Source organism: Pipra filicauda, unplaced genomic scaffold (genome assembly GCF_003945595.2).
Source record: "Pipra filicauda isolate LSUMZ 115617 unplaced genomic scaffold, ASM394559v2 scaffold207_size1410395_pilon, whole genome shotgun sequence".
Taxonomy (NCBI): domain Eukaryota; kingdom Metazoa; phylum Chordata; class Aves; order Passeriformes; family Pipridae; genus Pipra; species Pipra filicauda.
In genome coordinates, this window is record NW_024104318.1 from 402,894 (window position 1) to 423,920 (window position 21,027).

Consider the following 21,027-nt stretch of genomic DNA (forward strand, 5'->3'; position numbering starts at 1 on the left):
TACATATATCGACCACGTGTTTCAGTTGTATAATTATGTAAACTATTTCTAGAATTTCTCTTTTGGGTAGAAAATAATCTCCTATATACATTTAGGCCTTTAACTTTCACATCTGTGACTTGTATCTTTGAGTCTTTTCTTGTGTGTTTGAGAGACACATGAGCAAAACTATGTTTACAACTTAATTGTAAATGAGCAGAACTAAAATTAAAGTTGAATAATTGTCAGCATGTTATGAAGCAATATATCAGACTCTCATCTCTTGAGTGGAAGAAGACATCTTTTTGTTGGTATTGTTCTCTGAGAAGACAGTAGGCATCATCATCAACTCTGATATTAGGAAAACTGAGAATTAAAAAGCCCCACAGAAGGCTTTAAATGTATGACTGCCCCTTAGAGGAAATTAGATGTGTTTTCCCGTTGAAGTGATTGCAATGTGCTTGTGTTAGCCAATGTTGTTAAAAATGAAGCCCATTTTTCATTACTTGTTGGCAAGTCAAATCTTTAACTTCATGTACCAGACTGAAAAATTGTGACATGTGAAAGCACAGAATTGCATTAAAAATAAATGTTGGCTGTAGCACATAGCAGAGTGGTATGTCTATGTTGCTAGATAAAAGAAGAGCAAAAGAGCCCCTGTGTTGTAGCAGTTTCTCTGTTGTTGCTGGTTGTTTTTGTTCTTTTTTTTTTTAGAAGTGTGGACATGGTTCTTTATTGGAAATAATGTTTTTGCCTATGACTTGTGTCACTATGGTAGTTCCTGAGGTCTTAGCAATTGTTACTGCAAACTTGCTTTGCCTTTTAGGCAACTTGTAAGTTCATGAGTGAGGAAGTAACCTACTCATGCAAACTTAACTCGCAACACAGGTCTTTTCTGCTAGTGTGGGATCTGACTGGAATTATTTTTCTCTCAACTCATTCATGACAACTTCCATTACTTGTTTCATTTTTGAACAGGATTCTGCAACCAAAAATACAGGATTTTTCAAATTAGAGTTACTTCTTAAGTAAAATTGTATTGTTCTATGAGGAGTTCTCTCAATTGCCATTTCCTTATCTCTTTGTCAGGTACGACTGGTAAAGCATCCTCTCCACCACCTGTGATAGACACGAGACAGATGAGTGAGAAGCTGGAGACTATATTGTATCAGCTCCGTCAGGTAACTCGAGAGAGGGATGAGCTGCGTAAGCAACTTGCACTTTCGTCTCCTGGGTCCACCTTCGATGACTGCAGGTAAACATAAAGGAAATGTGACATTGTAATTAAGTTCTCAGTAGTGTTTTCAAGTGTCTGGACTTGTACTTGGCTGTAAAGCGTTAAGGAGATTGCATTATGTTGCTTGTAACCTACTTGCATCCTGGTGATGGGTGTGTTTCAGACATTCACATTTCAGAGCTGCCTGTTAAAGGCCTATTCTCACTTTGTCCAGCAATTTTTCTGTGAGAGTGAGGGGAGTAGGTTTCATCTCTATGTTGAGAGAAGAAAGCAAACAAGTTGTTTAGGCTTCCTGGGTTTTGTTGTGGGAAGAGAAAGAAGACAGTGGCTGAAGCATTTGGTGTTTTGAAAGCAAGAGAGAAGAAAGGGAAATAGCTCTGAATACTTGGCTGGAGAACAGAAATGAGGAGAGGAAAAAAAATCTCAGCTATTCCTGTGCTTCTGCAAGGAGAGAGAGGTTTGGATTTCTGTTGAGTGAACTATGGGTTTTTTAGAACATAAGCTTTCTGGTATACATATATTGGGGAACTGTGTAGCAGAAATATGTTCAGAGTAAGGAGCTTCTCCACTGAGAAGTTATAAGTGCTGCCAAATAAAAATAACATGTCTTCAAAGTTAGTTAATGGCCAGCAGTCTTATGTAGCTCATTCTAATTTGAGTGTTGACATGTTATGAGGAAGATCGATCTCAGAGTATGAGTTAATTGTAAAAAAGGGTTTTATTGAGTAGAAAGTAGAATTAGTTTGTTTTAGAGGGTTCAAGATCTGCTAATGTTTATGTGTGACTGGGTACACTGAGCAGGTACTTCATGCCTGCAGTAAGCACATGTATGAATATATTTAAACCTTGGGAAAAAATTGTCTGTCACTGAATCTGAAATAAGAGCAAAGAACAGATTTTCTGGGAGGTGGTGTCATGATGCGTAGCTTCTCTGAACTTGAATGTTTTATTGTTGTTGGTTGTTACTTAATCAACTCTATCTGTATGTGGTCAGGTGGTTAATTAAACTTTTTGTCTGTATGAGATGAGGTCAAGATTTGACTCAGTGAACTGGAATTGGGAGAATCTGGACGTTTTATTAACTCCATAACTACTCATCTGAATGCCCCCTTCCTCCCCCTGTGAGTTCTGAGGGCTACTTTAAGAGCATCATGTTCTGTCTAACCCTCTCAAAGCGTTGTGGGGATGGGAGAGGAAAAGATTGTCAAATGTCAACATCTTTTGCATACTTCCAGTTACTTACTTACATAGAGGGATTTCTTCTTTGAAGTCACTAGAGCTTAGGCACTGAGGATTTTATGGCTCACAATAATCTTCTGCATAATCCAGGATGCTATTAATAAAGTTCTGATGAGCTGTCCTCTAGACTGCCCTAGTTTTCTCTTTCTTTTCAATCCTTTGCCTTCAGTGTAGGATTTGTATGTTGTAGAAAACATAAATGTTTACAGCTTCAAGAACAACTCATCAAAAGGAACATTGTATTTGTAGTCCTTGGACAGTAGTTAGATTGTAGTAGTTAGACTTCCAAACAATCAAATATTTGAAGAGTGGGAAATGAATGAAGATTATTAGTTGACATTTTTTCCTTCAGTGTAAAAGCAACTATTCCTCCTATCCCCATACACATCTCTGGTTTTTAAAACTTGCTGGTATTTATTTTACTTTGTTTCACATTCTTTCCTCATATAAAACTAATCTTCAACCTCCAGGAGTCAAAGCCCAGACATGGCAAACTGTTAATGCTGAAGTGTGAAAGCTGAGAGATCATTATGTAGGTGGTGACTTTTACTACCCAGGCTTTATTTTCCTGGCTGCGTGTGCTGCTTTAACTATGGCTGTACCAAACACAGGTGGTGCAGAGGCAAATCTTGACACGTCACGTTGGCGTGCTTCAAAACAGTTGCAGCTCCCAACACATTGGTAGTCTGGGCTGTGCTGGCAGTGACGGTTGGCATTGCAAAACCGAGGGCTGCTTTCCAGAGCACATGTTGACTGAGCCTAGAGCAGTGGAAGAGGAGCCACAGCAGTGGATTGAGAAGTGCTGAATCAGATCGTGTGCCATCCTGCTCGTGCTGTACTTGTGGACTGACATGGATGTGAGCCCACGTGGTGGTGATTAAACAGAGATCTGACCAAATAATTTCGTATGCTCAAGCAGCACTTCGGAGACTTAAACTTGCTATTATTACTTACATAGTAGTAATAGAAGAGAGCTGCTACACAAATAAAACCCCTGAAAACTGCCTCTGAGAAGAGACTGTTTTGTGTGTAATCTGTAATTGTTGTTGGAATTGCAATAGTGAATGATAACACAAGTTGTTAGGTAGGCATTGCCCACAGAATTAGAGCTGTGGTTGGCATTAGCATCAGATACATGTAAGTGTTAATCTCACTGTAGCCTTGATTTATGGTCAGGGTAATTCCACTGTAGCACAAAGGATTTTTAGGATTCTCACATGAATATCAGAAAAACAGACACTAGCATTTTAAATTTTGTTAATATTTGAACAAGTGCTTCCAAAATAATAACTGATACCTCTCCTTTATTGAAATAATAATTTTCTGTATTTTGTGGGACATTTTAGCATAAAACTGTGGTGGTCTTGCCTAAACAAGCCTACGTGTGCTTGAATGGACTGTTTTGTTGAAACAGTTTTGATTTTTGACTTCTGACCTATATTCCTCATTTTCATATTCCTGTTTTTCTTGCTGAGATATAAAGCCTTGGAACAGCACTGTGGAAGATAAGGCCTTGGATATCCATGTGGTTTTTATTTCATGTAGATGAGGTAGAATGGAGGATATTAATGGTGGCATTGTTGGTCCTTCCTCGTTGTGTAGTTTGGCTAACATGTGTAATTACCCACGTAGTCTCCATGTTTATAGGTGATGCATTGTTTTTTTTTAATCTGGGGATTTTTTTGTTTGTTTTTGTTTGGGGGGTTTTATTTTGGTTTGGTTGGTTTGGGGTTTTTTTTGTAGTCGTCTTGTTGTCGTGTTTGTTTTTTTTAATAATGCCGGTGTTACTTCAGCAATATATGAAATACACTCGATGGATGTAACACTTGTAGAACAAGTTTAACCATAGCTTTCAGACTGACCTAATAGTTTAATATGAACATGTGTTAATGGGTTTCAGTAAGCTTAATGCTACAACTGAGAATTAAACTGTGCTGCAATTAATGTTGTCATTTAAGGACCGTAGTGGACAGATGGTGTCTGCTTTCAATAACTTCACCCTAAGGTCTAATTTAAATCAATACTTGGGGTTTTAGTGATTCTGTCAAGGGTGTGAACATTTCAAATTGAGTTTAACTTATGCTAACTAGGTTTGTATTTTAAAAGAATAACACTTGGAGTAGTTGCAGTAATGTCTGTAATGCTGTATGAGTAACATGCTATTTCTTTTGGCACCCCTAAGCAATGAACTTAAAAATATCCTAAAAAAATCCCTGTGGATATGGCTTGAACATTTGGTTACTTTATATGATTTTGGCTTTAATTGTTTATCAGTCAAGGAAGGGCTTTTTGTTCTGTTTTCCCCAAAAACACTTCTCTGGAGAAAGGAGGAAAAGAGGAATTTCAATTGAAGGCTTCACTACTCAGCAACCCAGATGCAACTGAGTTGCCAAAATGTACCTCATATCAAACACACTCCCCCTCAAAGTCTGTGAACCAGATGTGGCTGGCATTTTTTTTCTTTTTTTTTCAACAATTCTCACCACTGAAATAGTACAAAACCATTTTCATTTTGATTCAATTGCCAGTTGCATTTCAGTTCCAGAATCCATGCTGCTGTTTTTTCTGTATGAAGCAAAGAAAATTCTGATGGCTTTTCAGGCTGTGCTTACAGAGAAACCATTTGGGAGAGTGTGAGGTGGGAGGGAGGAAGAATGATCTGTGCAGCAACGGAGCAAATATGATATGAGAATAAACAGAGTTAAATTAGAAAGCAATTGTTTCCTTATGGAGGCTTTGGTTTTCTTTTTTGGTGGTTTGTTGGGTTTTTATTCACTGCCTGTGGTGTTACAAGAGACCCAGGAGATGACAAGGGACAGCTGTCAGACAGTCCATTTTGAAACTAGAAAATTCAATGGTGCAAAAATTCTGTGACTGTATAGAGGAGGAACAGTTCAATTTAGAGCCTCTTAGAAGCTTAGTACTTCAAAACCAGAAGACAAATCTAATCAATTCTAGTCTACAAATAAAGGTACCATGTACAAGTACCACACATTCTAGATGTAATCTGTGTTGGTCAATTGCTTGACAAGGGAGATGATTTTAGAAAATTTCTCCTCTCCCAGTCATCCTGATATACTAAAAGAAATTTGAGTCAAAATTTTTCTTTTGACTGACTTTGACTTTGTTGTTTTGTTTACTGGAAATTACTTGTTGGAGATAATGTTGTATTGGAGATTGCTAATGATTATTAGTTTGACAAAATTTGGGTTATTTTATGGAAATGTGAGGCAGATTCTGACACGTTTTCTCAATCCTTTATAATAGTTTAAAAGAACATGGTAACACACAATCAGGCATGTAATTCAGCAGAATGACTTGATCAAATTATTTAAATTCAATGCTCAATTAGTCAAACAGGTCAAATTCTGCCAGCATAGATGTATGATTTTTTGGTGTCCCATTGGAAGTCTTTCTCCCAGACCTCCCTGATTTTCCTAGGGAGCTATAGACAAGGTCCTCCAACTGCTGCTTATATGAGAAGCCTTTTCTAGCCCAGGCTCCCATGCCCCCCCAGTTGACTTTGGCAGCCTCTTTTCAGCCCCACTCTCACTGCAGCTTTGTGTTTTGTTGCTGAGAGTTTGACATGGTGGCACAGGAAAGCCGAGTGTGCAGAGATGGACTTGTTCTTGTATCAAGTGACTGTTCTGTTCTGTGGTAATACCACTGCTCAGAAGAGAGTTACATGCACACTCTGTACTAGTTTTGGCTGTGTTAGTGATAGTTAGACATTATTAGATGTTACATCTCAGTTTGAAACTAATAGATGTTTAAGTCAGTGACATTTTGTTTGCGGTTGCATCTTTATGTGAGCTGGTCAGTATTTAAATTAAAGCATAATATAACCTAAGTTTCAGCAATTGTGTGATAGTATTTTTTTATTGGATAGTAATTTTTCATTCTCTTTAGTAGCTGATGCCTGACCTTATATTCTTTTTCCACGCTAGACCTAGTCCAAAACCAAATCATGATTATGAAAGGCTGAAGATTCAGTGCATGAAGGCCATGTCAGACCTACAGTCACTGCAGAATCAACACACCAAGACACTAAAGAGGTGTGAAGAAGCAGCAAAAGAGGCAGATTTTTATCAGTAAGTATCAGTAAAGCTGTACAAGGCAAGAGTTTGCCAAGCATGACAATGAAGTAATTTTTTTTAATGCTGTTTTTCCACTTTAATTGCAAGATCAGTGCTTACCTGCTTCAGTTAATAGATTTTTGGCCCATTTGAAATGATAAAGTATGGACTGCTGGTTTTACTTTTAGGAATTTGAGATAGAAATCCCCAATGTCCTGATGGGATGAAAAAAGAAAACCCAGGTTACTAATTTGAAATTGCAGTCTAGTAATTTTACAGTCAGGCTAGAGAGCGGAATATAATATGAGAGAATGTAATTTGTTACTCTCTTTTAATAGACTGTGATAGCTCTCACGATAATTAATGTAAGTTTTAACACAAGTTAAACTCAGATATTATTTTCTTCTCTAATAATTTTTAAAACCCTTTGCTTTTTTAAAAAAAAAAAAAAACAAAAAAAGTGAGCATTCCAAAGAGTTAGCATTCTCGTTTCCAACAAAATCTGAATAACAGATAGCGGATTAATAACCTACATGTAAAAATTATGTGTGCTTAGTTGTGTGAATATAATTTGTCAAAAGGCTTTTTTTTAAAAGGTTGTTCTAATTTTAAAGAAACATTTTTTAAATCCTTTGAGTCATTCCGTACAGACATGTTGGTATTTGACTTCATAAGGAAGGAATACAAAATAATGTAGAATGCAAATTACATCTATTCATTGCTCTGTGTTTGTCGGGGTTTTTTTAATATGTATAAACACAGATTTTTAACATTTTACCAACAAGTGTGAGAGTTCAGTTAGAATTGTTCTGTTTCAACAATAAAAATATTTATAGTATTCAAAAGGCACTCTTTTTAATCTACAGTAATAAAATATATTGACTGATCTGCTTTTATCCAGCAATGGTTTGGTCTAATTTTGGACTGCTACCTGGAATTTTAATCTGAATGATAGCCTCCTTGTGTGACTCTCAGTTGTTTAAGTGAGAGTGTATTTCTTTTAACAATTCTGGCTTGCGCAGTGAAGTTTGGAAGAACTTTCATAGCTTTTTACCTGCTTGAATATAGTTGAAACGTACATAGTGTGTTTTTGTTGCTTGTGGTGGTTTTTTGGACAGCTTGGGGGATTTTGTTTCTTTCTAAAACAGTAGCACACAAGGAGAATTTTGTACTTTTCATCTGTTTTTTGGTTAACTGCTGCTCTGCTGGGGGGCCCAAGAGAAAGTGGAGATGATTAGTGGGATAATTCCTATTATCTTGAGGATTATCTTACATTCATATTATTCCATTTCTGTTTGCCTGCCTGCTTTTAATGGCTATGAAATGGCCTTGATGGGTGGCATAAATCCATCATCTCTTCTGATGCTGTTTAGGAGTACTGTGTATTTTTGCATATTTTCATACTTACTTTCCTGTTGGTTTCTGATTTCTTTTTTTTCCCTGCTGCTTGAAATACACAAATATGCAGAATTGAGTTAGTTTGACCTGCTTTCTTGGTAGGAAACTCATGCTTGAAATGAATTAGTCCAGGACTTTGTCCTTGCAAGTTGGCCTCTAAGAGCATGTTTTGTGTGCCGTGACAGCACATTGCACAGTCGGCTGCTGAGTGACCAGTCCCAGCTGAAGGAGGACATGGATACCTTGAAGAGGAAAAACACGCAGTTGGTGCGAGAACATAATCACCTCCAGCAGTCGTGTGAGGAAATGAAGAGGCTTCACGACGAGGATCAGAAGGAGATAACGGACCTGCGCAGCCAGCAGCAGCAGGTGAGCTCAGCCTGGGGGGGATGTGCTGGAAGGGATCATGGATGGTTCCTTTGATAAACAAATCTGAACGTGCAGAGTTGCTGCCTTTTATGTCTTTCTAATTCTGAAACATCTTCTTTACCTTTTACAGTACTAGGGGAGAAAAAGACATCTTGGGATACTAATTGATTTTCTGTGTCTGGCTGGCATAAAGAGTGAGGGATATAGAATGTGAGATGGCATTAAGTGATTTTGATACAGAGATGAAAAGGTGTACCTGAGGATTGAATATGCATGATATATTTTTAAAGTGGGTGGAGAGGCATCAAAAATCTTACTTGAAACTGCAAAGTCATTAAAAAGATGACTATCTTCCTAGGGTATTTTATGGGACAGGGATAGCTTTAAACTTGCATGCTGTGTTTGTTTTTTGGAAAGAATCACAATTAAAAAAAAAGAGTGACAGTCACTTTGAGAACCTTTGGAGGTTAGAATTATTTGTTGGTTTTGATGGGTTTTTTTTGTCTGTGTGGGGAGTTGGGTTTTGGGGATTTTTTTTTTTTTGTTATTCTAATGACACCATAAAGGTTAGTGGAATGACTGAGCTATTCAGCTAGAAAAAAGCTACAGGTTGATTAATGTTTTTGAACTTGAAACAAAAAGAGACAAAATTTTCAGGACTGGAAGAATTAAATATTTCAGAACTTTATGTCACAGGCTGTCTTCAGGTCAGTGTTTTTCACATATTCAGAAAATAAAAAAGCAATAGTAATACTAAGGAGTAACTGGTCCTATCAGGTCCACTGTTCACCTACAGAAAAGTTTGATCATTTAGTTAGAATTGTTACAGTAACATGTGGAATGGTTAAACAGAGTATCTTGGTTGACTGTGTGTAGTCTGATTCACAGGGCAAACTTGCAAGTCAAACATTAGGCTTCAATGCAAAGGTTCTATGCAAACCAAAATAATTATTTGCTAGGGTAGGAGGGGCAAAGGTCAAAGCAAGCTGGATGTGCTGAATGGCACTTCAGCATGTGCTTGAGGTCTAGTCCGAAGGGGAGTGAAGATTTGTTCTTCCTTTTTATCCATTCCTCTAACACTATCTTGCAAACTCTGCTGTGAGATGGTTTAGTGGCTTGGCTCAGAAGACAGTAGAAATGGTTTGCTGTGTAAACGTGGGCAAATAGCTTAATTGTTCTATGCCTCAGTTTCCCAGTCTGCAAAGAAGGGATGCACAACCTCCAAGAGAAGGCTATTGTATTTTGTGGATCTGTCCTGAGGTTTGAAATTCTCTGGAAGGACAGGGGGCTGAAGTGTCGTTGTCAGTATTGATTTAAAGAAATTCAGTCTCATGTCAACGTCATGATTAAACCCTTAAAGGAAACTGTGTATGTGACTCTCAGTGAGAACGTTGTGTAACTCCATTTCTCAGCTTGTCAGAGTGAATCATGGTGTCTTGAAGGGGTGCCAAAAGTCTTATCTTGTCCGTGTCACTTCTTGTATGAATGAGTCTAACTCTGTGTTGATCCCTCTGACGTGTTGTTTCGTTGTTGGGCCATAACAAAATACATCTTGGTGGCCTCAGAGAGCAAAAACTTTTGATCAAATTACTCTTTGTGTAGGATTGTCATGGATTTGCTGTGTAGCAGCTGATCAGCTTAAGTTTCTGCTGCTCACGTAGGAAGTCTCATGTTGCCACGGCTGTCTTCCTTGGACCAGCTGGGACTATTTACTTTTTCTCTGACTGGGATTTTGAATGAGGGACCTTCTTTATTGTGCTGATGTTTCTGTCTTCCTCTGTGAAATTTCTGTTAGCAAGTTTATGTTGAATTCCATCCAGTTTCTTGTTTATTAGTCCTTCTTTTCTTAATTATTTAGTGTGTTTGCAACATAAATACATTCCATATCTGCTTTAGACAGCAAGAAGTGGTTTGTTTCTGTTTGGATTCTCAAAGAATTAGTTCTCAAACCTGTTCTCAAACTGCTCTGGGAAGTGGTGTTCAGGAAAATGGCTTCCTCGAGTGAGTTCAAATCAGTATGTATTTACACTTTACATATGCCTACAGTTTACCATGTGCTTAGCTTATCTGAAATGGTTCACTGAAGCGTACTGGCTACTCATGGATCCACCTCTGTGCAGATTATGCTGCTGAATCCACTGAGGATTGGGATGTATGTGGAAATAGCTGAAGTATAGTCTTGTTTGAGGGCCACTTTATGAAGAGTAACTCACTTCTCTTACGTATCCTGGTTAGTTAAAGGAGACCAATGTCAGGCTGAAGAACTCTGTCTCTCTTTTCTTACCTCTGTAGCAAAGGGGTTTATTAACAATGACAGGTGTTTTCTGCTACCTGTGAGCAATGAAAAGCAGGCAATCTCTTGTGCTCTCCTTTCATTTTAGTCTGCAAGCATCCAGGTTCTTCCATATTCAGGAACTGGTCCTTACTCTGAATGTAAGACACAAAAGAAGATGAGGAGCCAATTTGTGCATATTTGTGCAGGATAGCTTCTCTGTATTTGGTTTCAACTTTTTATAGAGCTCATATTTTCTGTCTCTTTTTCCTTCTAGTTTTTTTAATACTTTTTATTTTCGGGTTGTTAGGGACATAGCTTTGTAGGCTAATGTTAGCATTATGTAATTACTGGCACCTCTCTATATAGAGCATTCCTCTTTCTTCCCAGTGCTCTATCAGGGCCAGATTTCAATTTAAAAGGCAAAACCAGAAAAAGGGAGCATAGAAATAAAAAAAAAAAAAGAGAGAAAAGAAAAAAGGAATAAAAAAAGATAAGGCTTCATTTCAGGCAATTTTTTTTTTTGCCTTTTGAGAATGAACAATGACTAGATTTGCTGAAGCTCATTAGGGCTTTCTTTTGTTGTTGCTGGTCATTTGTCATCAGTGTTGCTGTTTGCAACAGGATTCTTACGTTGCTGGAAATTAATTTGAAACTAAGATTCAGGTCAGGCTTTATTCACATTTAAATGGACTTTTCCTCTTCTTGTTCATATTTTATGTATAGCTTTTGAAACACAAACATCTATGGGTAGTTGTCAGATGAGGTATCGTATGAATATTAAAATAATATGCCTGCATGTATTACATATTTCGAGTAGATTTGATTCTCTTAGGGGTTTTAATTACTTCATTTGTTCATAGAGGATACAGGCAAACATGGTGGTCGTGAATGCCACCTCGTGGGCATTTCCTAAATTACCACTATCATCTTCATCGAATAGTAATTACCTTTTGTTAAAACTACAAATACTTAGAAAACAGCATGGGTTTAATAGGTGTCCATAGCAGTTACCATTAGAGAGAGATTTGCATAAACTTGTACACTTTAAGTTGTGATAAAGCAGATTTTTAACCCAATTAACAGAAAGCAGATGTATAATGCTTAGAGTAACAGTAGCACTTAGAGCAGTTCAGTCTTTCCTTGGTCATTAAAAAGAATGATTACCAAAATTGGTTAATATATTTTTGTTCTGATATTGTTTCTTACGTATATATTTTAAATCATATTTATTGAACTGATTAAAACCAAAGGTTATTGATGGCGTTTCTGGCACTTTTTTAAGGTTATGAAGCAAAATGGATCATCGGAGATACTGAATAAACTTTACGACACAGCGATGGACAAGCTGGAGGGTGTGAAGAAGGATTACGATGCCCTCAGGAAACGGTACAACGAGAAGATCGCGAGCCACAATACGGATCTGAGCCGCCTGGAACAGGCTGAGGAGGAGAACAGGCGTCTGCAGAAACAGATCGACATGTTAATGAAGCAAAGGGACACAGCCATTCATTTTCAGCAGCAATATTCGTCGTCTCTCAGGAGGTATAATCAAGTTTTGATACCTTTGAGGTATTCTGTGATGTAGTTAGCAATTCTAATGTCACATCTTATTTTCATAGTGGTGGAGTCACAAATACCTTTCTCATCTCTTTTCTAAAATTTTTCTCTAGCATATGTTACCTTGCTGTGACAAGTAAGCATGTGTTTCTGTATAAAATTTTCTGGGAGGTCCTAGAAGATGTTTATGAGGATGTTTATTTGGAGAAATGGTGCATTTTCTTGAGAAAAGGATTTCCCAGGTTTTGGAATTGTATGACGAATTTTTAACCATTATTTACCACAGAGATAGGGATACTCTGCTTTTCAAGCTATATCTATTCTTAGTTGTAGAGACAGGAGTCACATATAACCAGATTTTTGTTAAATCTCAGACTTAGCATTCCAGACAAACTCCTTAATGCATGGTGTACCTATATATATATATATGTATATCCTTATTTAAATGCTAAAAGTGAGTCAATAACAGAATATAATTTCTAGAAGGTGTTTGGCAAATGAAGATTTCAAGCAGAAGTTAACTTTTCATTATATTAGAATTGCTGACTGTGAGAGACTGAGATAGGGTTCAGGCTGGGAGCAGAGTTCCCTGGATACAGGTGTTTGGGAGTCTTGCTTCACTGAGAAGATGCCACCATGGGCAGTGCAAGTGTCAAAAAACAGCACAGACACTATGTCATACCACACTTATCCTGTCTCTCTGCTCCTTCTTGATACCAAGCCTACACAGTTAACCATATGGGGTAGGAAGACCATCAGTATACACAAGGACTCCAAAGAGCATCCGTGGGTGTGTTAGGAATGTTTTCATTCACTGTTAGGGGTGATACTCAGCTCCCACAGACCAAAGCCAAAAAGTCTTTTTTCCACATTCATAGACTTTGAGTGTTTCCAAAAGGTGAGATTGAGCATAGATAATAGTGTACACACGAAGTTATGTAATTGAAACTGCCATGGATTCCTGAAAGTGATGAAAAGCCTAACATATACTACACGAAACACTGCAAACATGCTGGTACATGCAGAAGCTCAACATGCTTTCGTTATGGCCTTGTGATTTAGATCTCCTTCTTGAGAGGAAAGTGTTGCTTGATACTGATCAGAGATTGGTTTTAAGAATTCCATGAAAGTATGCATGTTCCTGTGAACCAGTGATCCAACTAAATTAATATAACCGAGCTTCAGAAATGTTTGTCTTTTATTCAGTTGCCTTTAGGTCTGAGTTTCTTTTTTATTTGTATTTACATAAAGCTTTATTTGTCTTATTTTTATACCCTTTCTTCATAAACTATATTTCTTTGGAAAAAAAATTAAAATGCATTTCAGACGTGTATACTTTTCAGAATATAAAAACTTAACAAACTTGTATTTGAGTATGCATGGGTCATAAATTGTAACACTAGTTTTTTTAATTAATGCTCATTGTAAACACTATCAAAGCAGGTTTTAAAGAGAGCAGGAACTCCCGTGATAGCTGAGGTCTCATTTTGAATTAATCTTTGGTTTTAAAAAAATATCAGAGAAATCTTCAACCTTTTTCCAGGTGTCTGGTATAGCTAATTCCTGTGTGCTACATCTTAACCTACACGTGTGCTGCTGCGTTTTGAATGTGGGCTGTGGTACTCAGGCAGATCTCCCTGCAGTTTGCAATTGCATTGAATAAAAAGCAGGTAGTCTTGGTTAGGGTTCTTCTCAGTATTATTTACTCCTTATAAACTGGAGCAACTGTGCTGGTTTTGACTGGGTTAGAGTTTATTTTCTTCAGAGTGGCTCATATGAGACTGTGTTTTGGATTTGTGCTGAATGAGGGCTTGATAACAGATGTTTTTGTTATTACTGAACAGTAATGACACAGGGCCAAGGCCTTTTCTGCTTTTCACATGCCACGCTGGTGAGGAGACTGGGGGTGCATGGGAGGTTGAGAGGAGACACAGCCAGACAGCTGACTCCAACTGACCAAAGGGATATTCCAGACCATATAACATCATGCTCAGCATATAAAGTGGAGGGAAGAAGGAAGGAGGGGGAATGTTTGGAATGATGGTTTTGTCCTCCCAAGTTAGCAGTTGCCCTCCTGGGGATGGCTGAACACCTTCCTGCCCATGGGAAGTGGAAAATTAATTCCTTATTTTGCTGTGCTTGCATGCATGGCTTTTGCTTTTCCTGTTAAATTGTCTTTATTTCAACCCATGAGTTTTCTGGCTCTGAGTAAGCAAGTGGCTCCATGGTGCTTGGATTAAACATACAATCCCATGCTTACTGCTACTGACCCATCCCACCCTGCTACTTGCAACCCATTCACAACTGTGAAGGCATCTATGAAAATGGGATCTGTATTGCCTCAGTATTTCCTGACCTCATTGCCTACAATGCGAGGTCAGGCTGGATCAAGGTGTTCCAGATGAAACTTTCCTTTCAGGTTTCTTCAATTATCACTATTTAATATCAATGTCCTTCTATGGCAGAGATTTTCTTTTCTCTCTCTGATCACTTCCCCTGGGTAGTTTGGTTGTTTTGTTGGTTTCCAGACTCCTTCCCCCTCACCCCGCTGCCTTTTTTTTTCTTGTTCCTTGCTGGTGATATATTTTTGCTTGGCAAACATTGCCTTAAATCTGTTCTCCTCCCTGCTTGATTGAATCTTCCTGTTGTTGTCCTTGATTTGACCTCCAAATACTTTGCAACAGTACTGTGCGTTCTCACATAGCAATGAGGTGGTTTGTCAGTCTCTTAGATTTCCTGATACCTACTTGTTCTTCTCTCCTAGTGTATTCTTCTTACCTTCATCCTTACAGTACTGAAAAGAAAAACTAAATCCAGGTTGTAATATGTTAGGTCTTCTGTACTGCCAGCCTGATGACCTCCTAAACTCAAGACTTTTGTGAAAAGAACGGGGTGATGGTTTTGAAACTACTGGCAGATGCCTTGGTAAAGCTATGGCAATGCTTTGAATACACTGACGTTTTCAAGGGAATATTTGAAATTTGGTTTACAGCTCTCTCTCAGGAAAGGTCAAGCAACATGCTGGATTAGACAAGAAATTGCACTTTTATACAGCATAGGGGAAGGGGGTGTGTGTATGTGAGAGAGAGAGAACAAAGTCTGCCAGAGGTTTGTGGGCACCTGAAATTTGGATAACCCTAGAAGTCCATCAAATTTGTTACAGTGTTTTCATTAATGACATTTACCTGTGAGTTCTGGGGAAAAAAAACAAGGCAATCTTAGTGCCCAGTTGTGGTAAAACACTGTTCTCAGGAGAAGTTCTTGTCAAACCAAATTATGAATTTGTGTATGGAATTATATTCTCGCCACTTTTAAGAATACTTAGTCCATATAAAACCAAAAGCTTATAAATGTAATTAAACTTTTTATATACATTGTTTGATCGTGCCATACTTCAGTACATTCTAGTGATAAAATACATACATTTTTGTCTATATTAACTGTCAAAAGTAATTTTATAAAGCTATAAGATACTATGCATTTTAATTTTACTGGATTAATTTTACCTATGGATGAAAACAAACAGAAATGTTTGAATTTTTGAATTACCTGGTTTTAGCTCCATCATGTGCATTTTTATCATAATCCCACTTTTTTGTTCTCTTTTAACCTATCCATTACCAGCCTTGTGGCATATTTTGGCATATGGAAGTTTTGTTTTTCCAGTTTCTGCGTTTGTTTCCCTTCCTCCCACATACCTGAGAGTGTGTGGTGGGAGAAAGAATTCTAAGATGAACAGACCTAAATAGTAAATGAAGTTAAACTTGTGCTATTAAATAATGACAATGTTTTTCATTCTTGTTAGAATATTTTTTTTATAAATTTACTTTTAATAATTAAATTGTTTCTAATAATTTTTATGTTTCAGTTCCCTAAAGAGGTTCTCTAATATTCCTGAAAGTTCACTAATATTCATAAAGCAATTATTATTTTGCAGCACAGAGAATACATTTTCAGAGTCCTCTGTGGTTGTGTTTTACCAGTGGATACATTTGGTTACCTAGCAGAATCCCTAATGTATGAAAAAGGAAAGTGAGTAACAAGTGTCTTAGTGGTGTTTCCACTTGTTTTTAGGTTTGAATCAGCACAGCAGGAGCTGAGCAGCGCCACAGCACAAAACAAAGAGTTGCAGAGAGAGATGGAGAGATTACAGTCAGAGGTGACAAGGTTCAAAACAATGCAGCTGAAAGCTACAAAGGATGCAGAAAAATACAAGGAAGAAAGGGATTCAGTTTTCAATGAATACCGCCTGATAATGAGTGAGAGAGATCAAGTAATCAAAGAGGTAGATAAGCTTCAAACAGAACTGGAGCTTGCAGAGTCCAAACTGAAGAACACTTCTTCTGAGAAACGGGTGGCCAGTGAAGAGATGGAAGCTTTAAGACAGGTACTAACCTATTGCTTCTTCCCTATTAGGGAAGGGAAATGAATGTGTATTGTTGATGCTAGAATCAGAAATGCTTAATGGAAAACAGGAGTGCACCGCAAAGGGGAAGTTCTGATATTTTCCTAAGGCAGTTCTTTTTAGTATCAATTTATCAAGAATCGATGTTTGAATACCTGCCCGTTGAAATTTGGTATTCATTTGACTTAATTCTGTTCTGCTTACTATAAATCATTTTCTTTGCTGTGTTAGTCTTGTGTGCCTTCTCAAGTAATGCTCTCTGTAAAAATATAGCTGTAAATATTCATTATTTTTAACTTCTAACCTCTGCAGGAACCACTGGATACTCTCTACTGTGGCTTAAGACGGTACATGATCAAGTCATCTCTAATACTTATGCAAAGCCTGTGCTTACATGCATGTTCTTACTCATTTGCCCTCTTTCTGCCTTTAAGTTAAAAAGAATATTTTGAATATTTTTCTCTAGGATTCAGGCATGCCTTAAAATGTGTGAAACCAGACCTTTGTATTTTTCAGCAACACGTTCTTGAAATGCTTATATCACAACCATATTAGAATGATGCTGTTACAATTTCCAGAACACAATTTCCTGCTTGGTTTCATTTCAGCTGACATGCATTCACTTGACTCTTTGGTTTACAAATACCTAATTTAGCATGAAACAGATACAAGCAAATACAAAGACATTCCATTGCCTATAAATCTCATTTTACTCTTTTCATAGCATTATATCTGAACAAAATACCCTTTACAAATAATGAGGTCATGGAGCTTTTCTTAAAATAAATAATACCATTTTTGGGGGACATAATGTGGATTGTGACATGTGGCATCAGAGCTTTTAAATATAACTAAATTCTTGTTTTAAGAATCCATATTTTTCAGCCCGGTGTATTTGTCATCTTAGTAATTTAGCTTCTACAGTGAGTGAGATTTTAATATGTTTCGTACCTCTTCTACTTCCATCAAACCCTTTAAGCTGGTAGAAATGTCTTGATTTCAGTGGGATCAGGGTAGGTAATAAGCAATACTCATGGAAATAGCCACTATTAGTCATTCTACTCCAATTTGTTATATCTGTCATTGTGGCACTATGAGTAATTTGCTGCAGTGCAGAGAATTAAAGTTTTAAATACATGGGTATTCCTGCCTAGATGACTTGAAGGGGTGTTTGAATGTGAGAAACAGAAAGAGCCCAGGACTGGTGAGTATGGTGCTGGCAGGGCAGAGACATGCATTTTTCATCACTCTCAGACCTGGCCCATCAGAAAGCAGAAATTTCTGCTTCTATAATGTTTTAAAAGGTGTAAAATAGCAGTACTGTGAGTTGTCTTTTTGTTCACACTTTCTTTTCCAGTAGCTATGACTCTTCTACTTGTGAGGAGATATGTTGTTGTCTCATGTAGTCACATAGCTCGCTGCAGCTGCATTCAGTGCATAAGGGATTTTCTAATTCTGTCAAGGAAAAGGTTTAAAACACTGAAAAAAATGTATCGATCAGTGTATTGATTCACTCAAAATAGTATCCTGAAACATGTACCCATGTAAGTAGGATTATCCTGTCAGTGAATACTTGGTCTGGCACTCTCCAAAAAGGTGACTTAATGGTCTTCACTTTCCTTGTGATGTACAGCACCTTTAAGTGCCTTATTACAGTGCTCATTGATTGGTTGAAACAGCACTGAATCCATTTAGGGAATTTTGAATGTAGTTTCTTCCTTGAAACTTGTGTTTGCTAGTGTGTTTGCTACCTTTTGTGTCCCAAAGAAATTGTAAAGCAACTGAAGTTCGGAAGAGATGGATTTTTAAGCATTGTGTCTGAGCAGCTACTGATGAGGTCAGTCAGTCAATTTCCTAGTTAGACATTTAAGCTTTTGTTGCACATCCCCAAACTTAATGAGTTAATAGACCTTTAAAATGAACTAATATTCTGGCACTTATAAATGATAGAAGAAAGCTCATGATTTTTGCACTAATGGACAGTTTCATATTAAGTTCTCACAAATTCAGCCACTCAAAGCTAGGGATTAGATTACAGATTTCCCCCTCTGCTTTCTCCAGTGGTGTTTTTTGTTTGGCATAATCTTTTGCTCTGGCAAATACTCAAAATGTCATGTTTCATCTCAGTGGTAGTCAGCTTTCCCCTCTGTTTAATAGACCTGTTGTGTTTTGTCCTTATGTTACATTCATATACAAGAACTTCCTGTTTTAAGGAAAAATTCTTCACAAATTCAGAATCATTCTTCAAACCAAACTACTCTACTGTTTTCAAACAGAAGCTGTTCTATTCAAAGCCAAATGGTACATTTCCCTGTGCTGTCATGTTGTAACTTTGTGTAAATGTCATAGGAAAAAGACAGAGGTGAAATTTTACCACTGACCACTCGAGGCAATGGCTGCTCTTATTCAGATATTTTGTATCGAGCCTGCTGGGAGAAACTGTGGTAATATGTGTTTTTTCCAATCACTTTAAAGAACTGTACATTCTTGTTTAATGAAATACTTTCTGAGAACTTTCCCTCTGCCTTAATGACTTCCGTCTCAGCTGCTTGTGGGAAAAGACTTAATGTTTTTGAGTAAGTTTTATACACACATTTGAATGCACATTTTATACAAAATACAGTTAAACTGTGCAAAATGCTATTTCCAGTACTAAAACTTGTCTGCACCAACAGATGGTTCAGAGATTTCTCTCTTCAGAGGTACTGAGCAAGGAAAGGTCTTACTGATGTTGGAAACACTTGGGTGTTCTGGTAATTGACATTCACTTGTATGTTTAAAGTTCACAGAGTGAGTAATTAATTCTAGCGCTTGTCTGTTACTCTACAGCAAAAATAACTCTTCATGTCATTGCAGAACTGTTGTATTAGTGTTACTAGCCTTCTTTACGTGCATATGTCAAAACCAGTTATGTTAGTACAGCAAAATGAAATTGTCATCTGTGCTTTAAATACTCAATTTTATTCCTTGTAAACTGTAGAGGTAAATAGAATGGAAGTCAATTTGTGACCTGGTGTCTTCTACACAAGTATTTGGACCCTTTCCTTCTTTTGCTTTTGGGAAGTCACCTGTCTGGTGATCTTTTTGTGATCAAAACATCAGTATTTTCCAGCTAGGAGAGCCTGTATGTCAGAGGACTTCTTTGTAGCCACTAACTTAATGCTTCTAGAGAGCTGAACCATCCGAAAATTTAGTGGCATGAAATTAAATTGTTTCAATGCCCCATTCTTCCAGTAGAAGTCTAGTCTAAACAATTTTAAAAGGATCGATTCTATTTTAGAACGCTTCCACATTTGCCTTATCTTTTTTATGACAATGCACTTGAATTCCACATTTAATAAGATGTACTGTTATTCTGCTTGATTAATATTGTTGTTTTATCTTTGATTATTCTGTAGCACATTAGTATCTTAATGGCATATAACTTGATGTGCCTTTAAAACTTATGAGGAAGCTATAAGGTGCTTATGTAGCTGGGTTGTCTAAATTATTTCAGTCCTGTAAAACTGAGGCAGTTGCTTAAAAATATTTGCAATACATTCTTACCCTTTGCCACATTTAAAGCCTTTTTTTAGAACACCAAATCTGTCTGGTTAATTACCTTTCTGAATTACCTTTAGGTTCCTTAAAAGCGTGAGCGCTCCCAGAATCTTGCTTACTTTTGACATAGCACTGTGCTAATGTGATGGTGTGATATCTTTAGTACCACATTTAATATTCTTTGCTAGTACTTACTTGTATGTAATGTGATCTGCTCCCATTTTTCAGAACATGAGTGGTAAACTCTCTGTGCTTTTAAGGTGTCACGACGTGTATCCAGTTGGAAAGATGAACTATTTCCTTTTGAACTTAACCTACTGCAAACAATGGGTCTTGTTTTAGGAACTGAACTCAGCTCTAGTGGAAAGAGATCGAGCGATTTGTGAGAGGAATGAGTTACTGGAAAAATACTGTCATGAAGTGAAGGACAAAGCTGAGGCCCAGAAGGAACTTGACCAGGCTTGCAAGGATATAGAGACAGTGAAGGAAGAAAGAGATGTTGCCAGAAAAGAGAGAACAGAAGCTATCATCCAGAGAGACCACCTACTAAGGGAATATTATCAAGCTCGTCAGGTATTGCAAGTCTTCACTGATGCCTTTTTCTTTCTTAGTTTCAAGGGGTCAGTAATTTGAGAGAGATTAGCTAAAGGTCTGGACACATTGGGAGTCTTCCCCCTTCTTCTCAAGTCACTCTAAAATACCTACATGTGAATGCATGTATGGTCTTTAAGACATCATGATAGCACTTTTTGTTTGATAAAGGTACATTTGTGCTTCATATTGAGCTTCTGTTTGTAAATATAGATAACAAAAGTTTAATTTTTAACCTAATTATAAATCTAGTCAGATTCATTAGTTTTATTTATGATTCTTGAAATTAACCACACACAGTTGTTTGCAAGTGCACAACCTCCAGTGCTTATGGTGGGCTGTACTCTTGTAGTTGGCTTGT

General features: G+C 37.3%; 1 protein-coding gene across 5 annotated transcripts in view; it reads left to right on the top strand.

Moving 5' to 3' along the window:
• Positions 1–21,027, top strand: part of DLG5 (discs large MAGUK scaffold protein 5) — a 105,167-nt gene that overhangs the window by 49,437 nt on the left and 34,703 nt on the right. For all 5 annotated transcript variants that reach the window (XM_027723982.2, XM_027723985.2, XM_027723981.2 and 2 more), the window contains exons 3-8: positions 1,069–1,234; positions 6,403–6,546; positions 8,115–8,298; positions 11,856–12,115; positions 16,205–16,517; positions 20,418–20,648. In XM_027723982.2, coding sequence (XP_027579783.1) covers positions 1,069–1,234; positions 6,403–6,546; positions 8,115–8,298; positions 11,856–12,115; positions 16,205–16,517; positions 20,418–20,648 — 1,298 coding nt within the window. The remainder of the gene's footprint in view (positions 1–1,068; positions 1,235–6,402; positions 6,547–8,114; positions 8,299–11,855; positions 12,116–16,204; positions 16,518–20,417; positions 20,649–21,027) is intronic.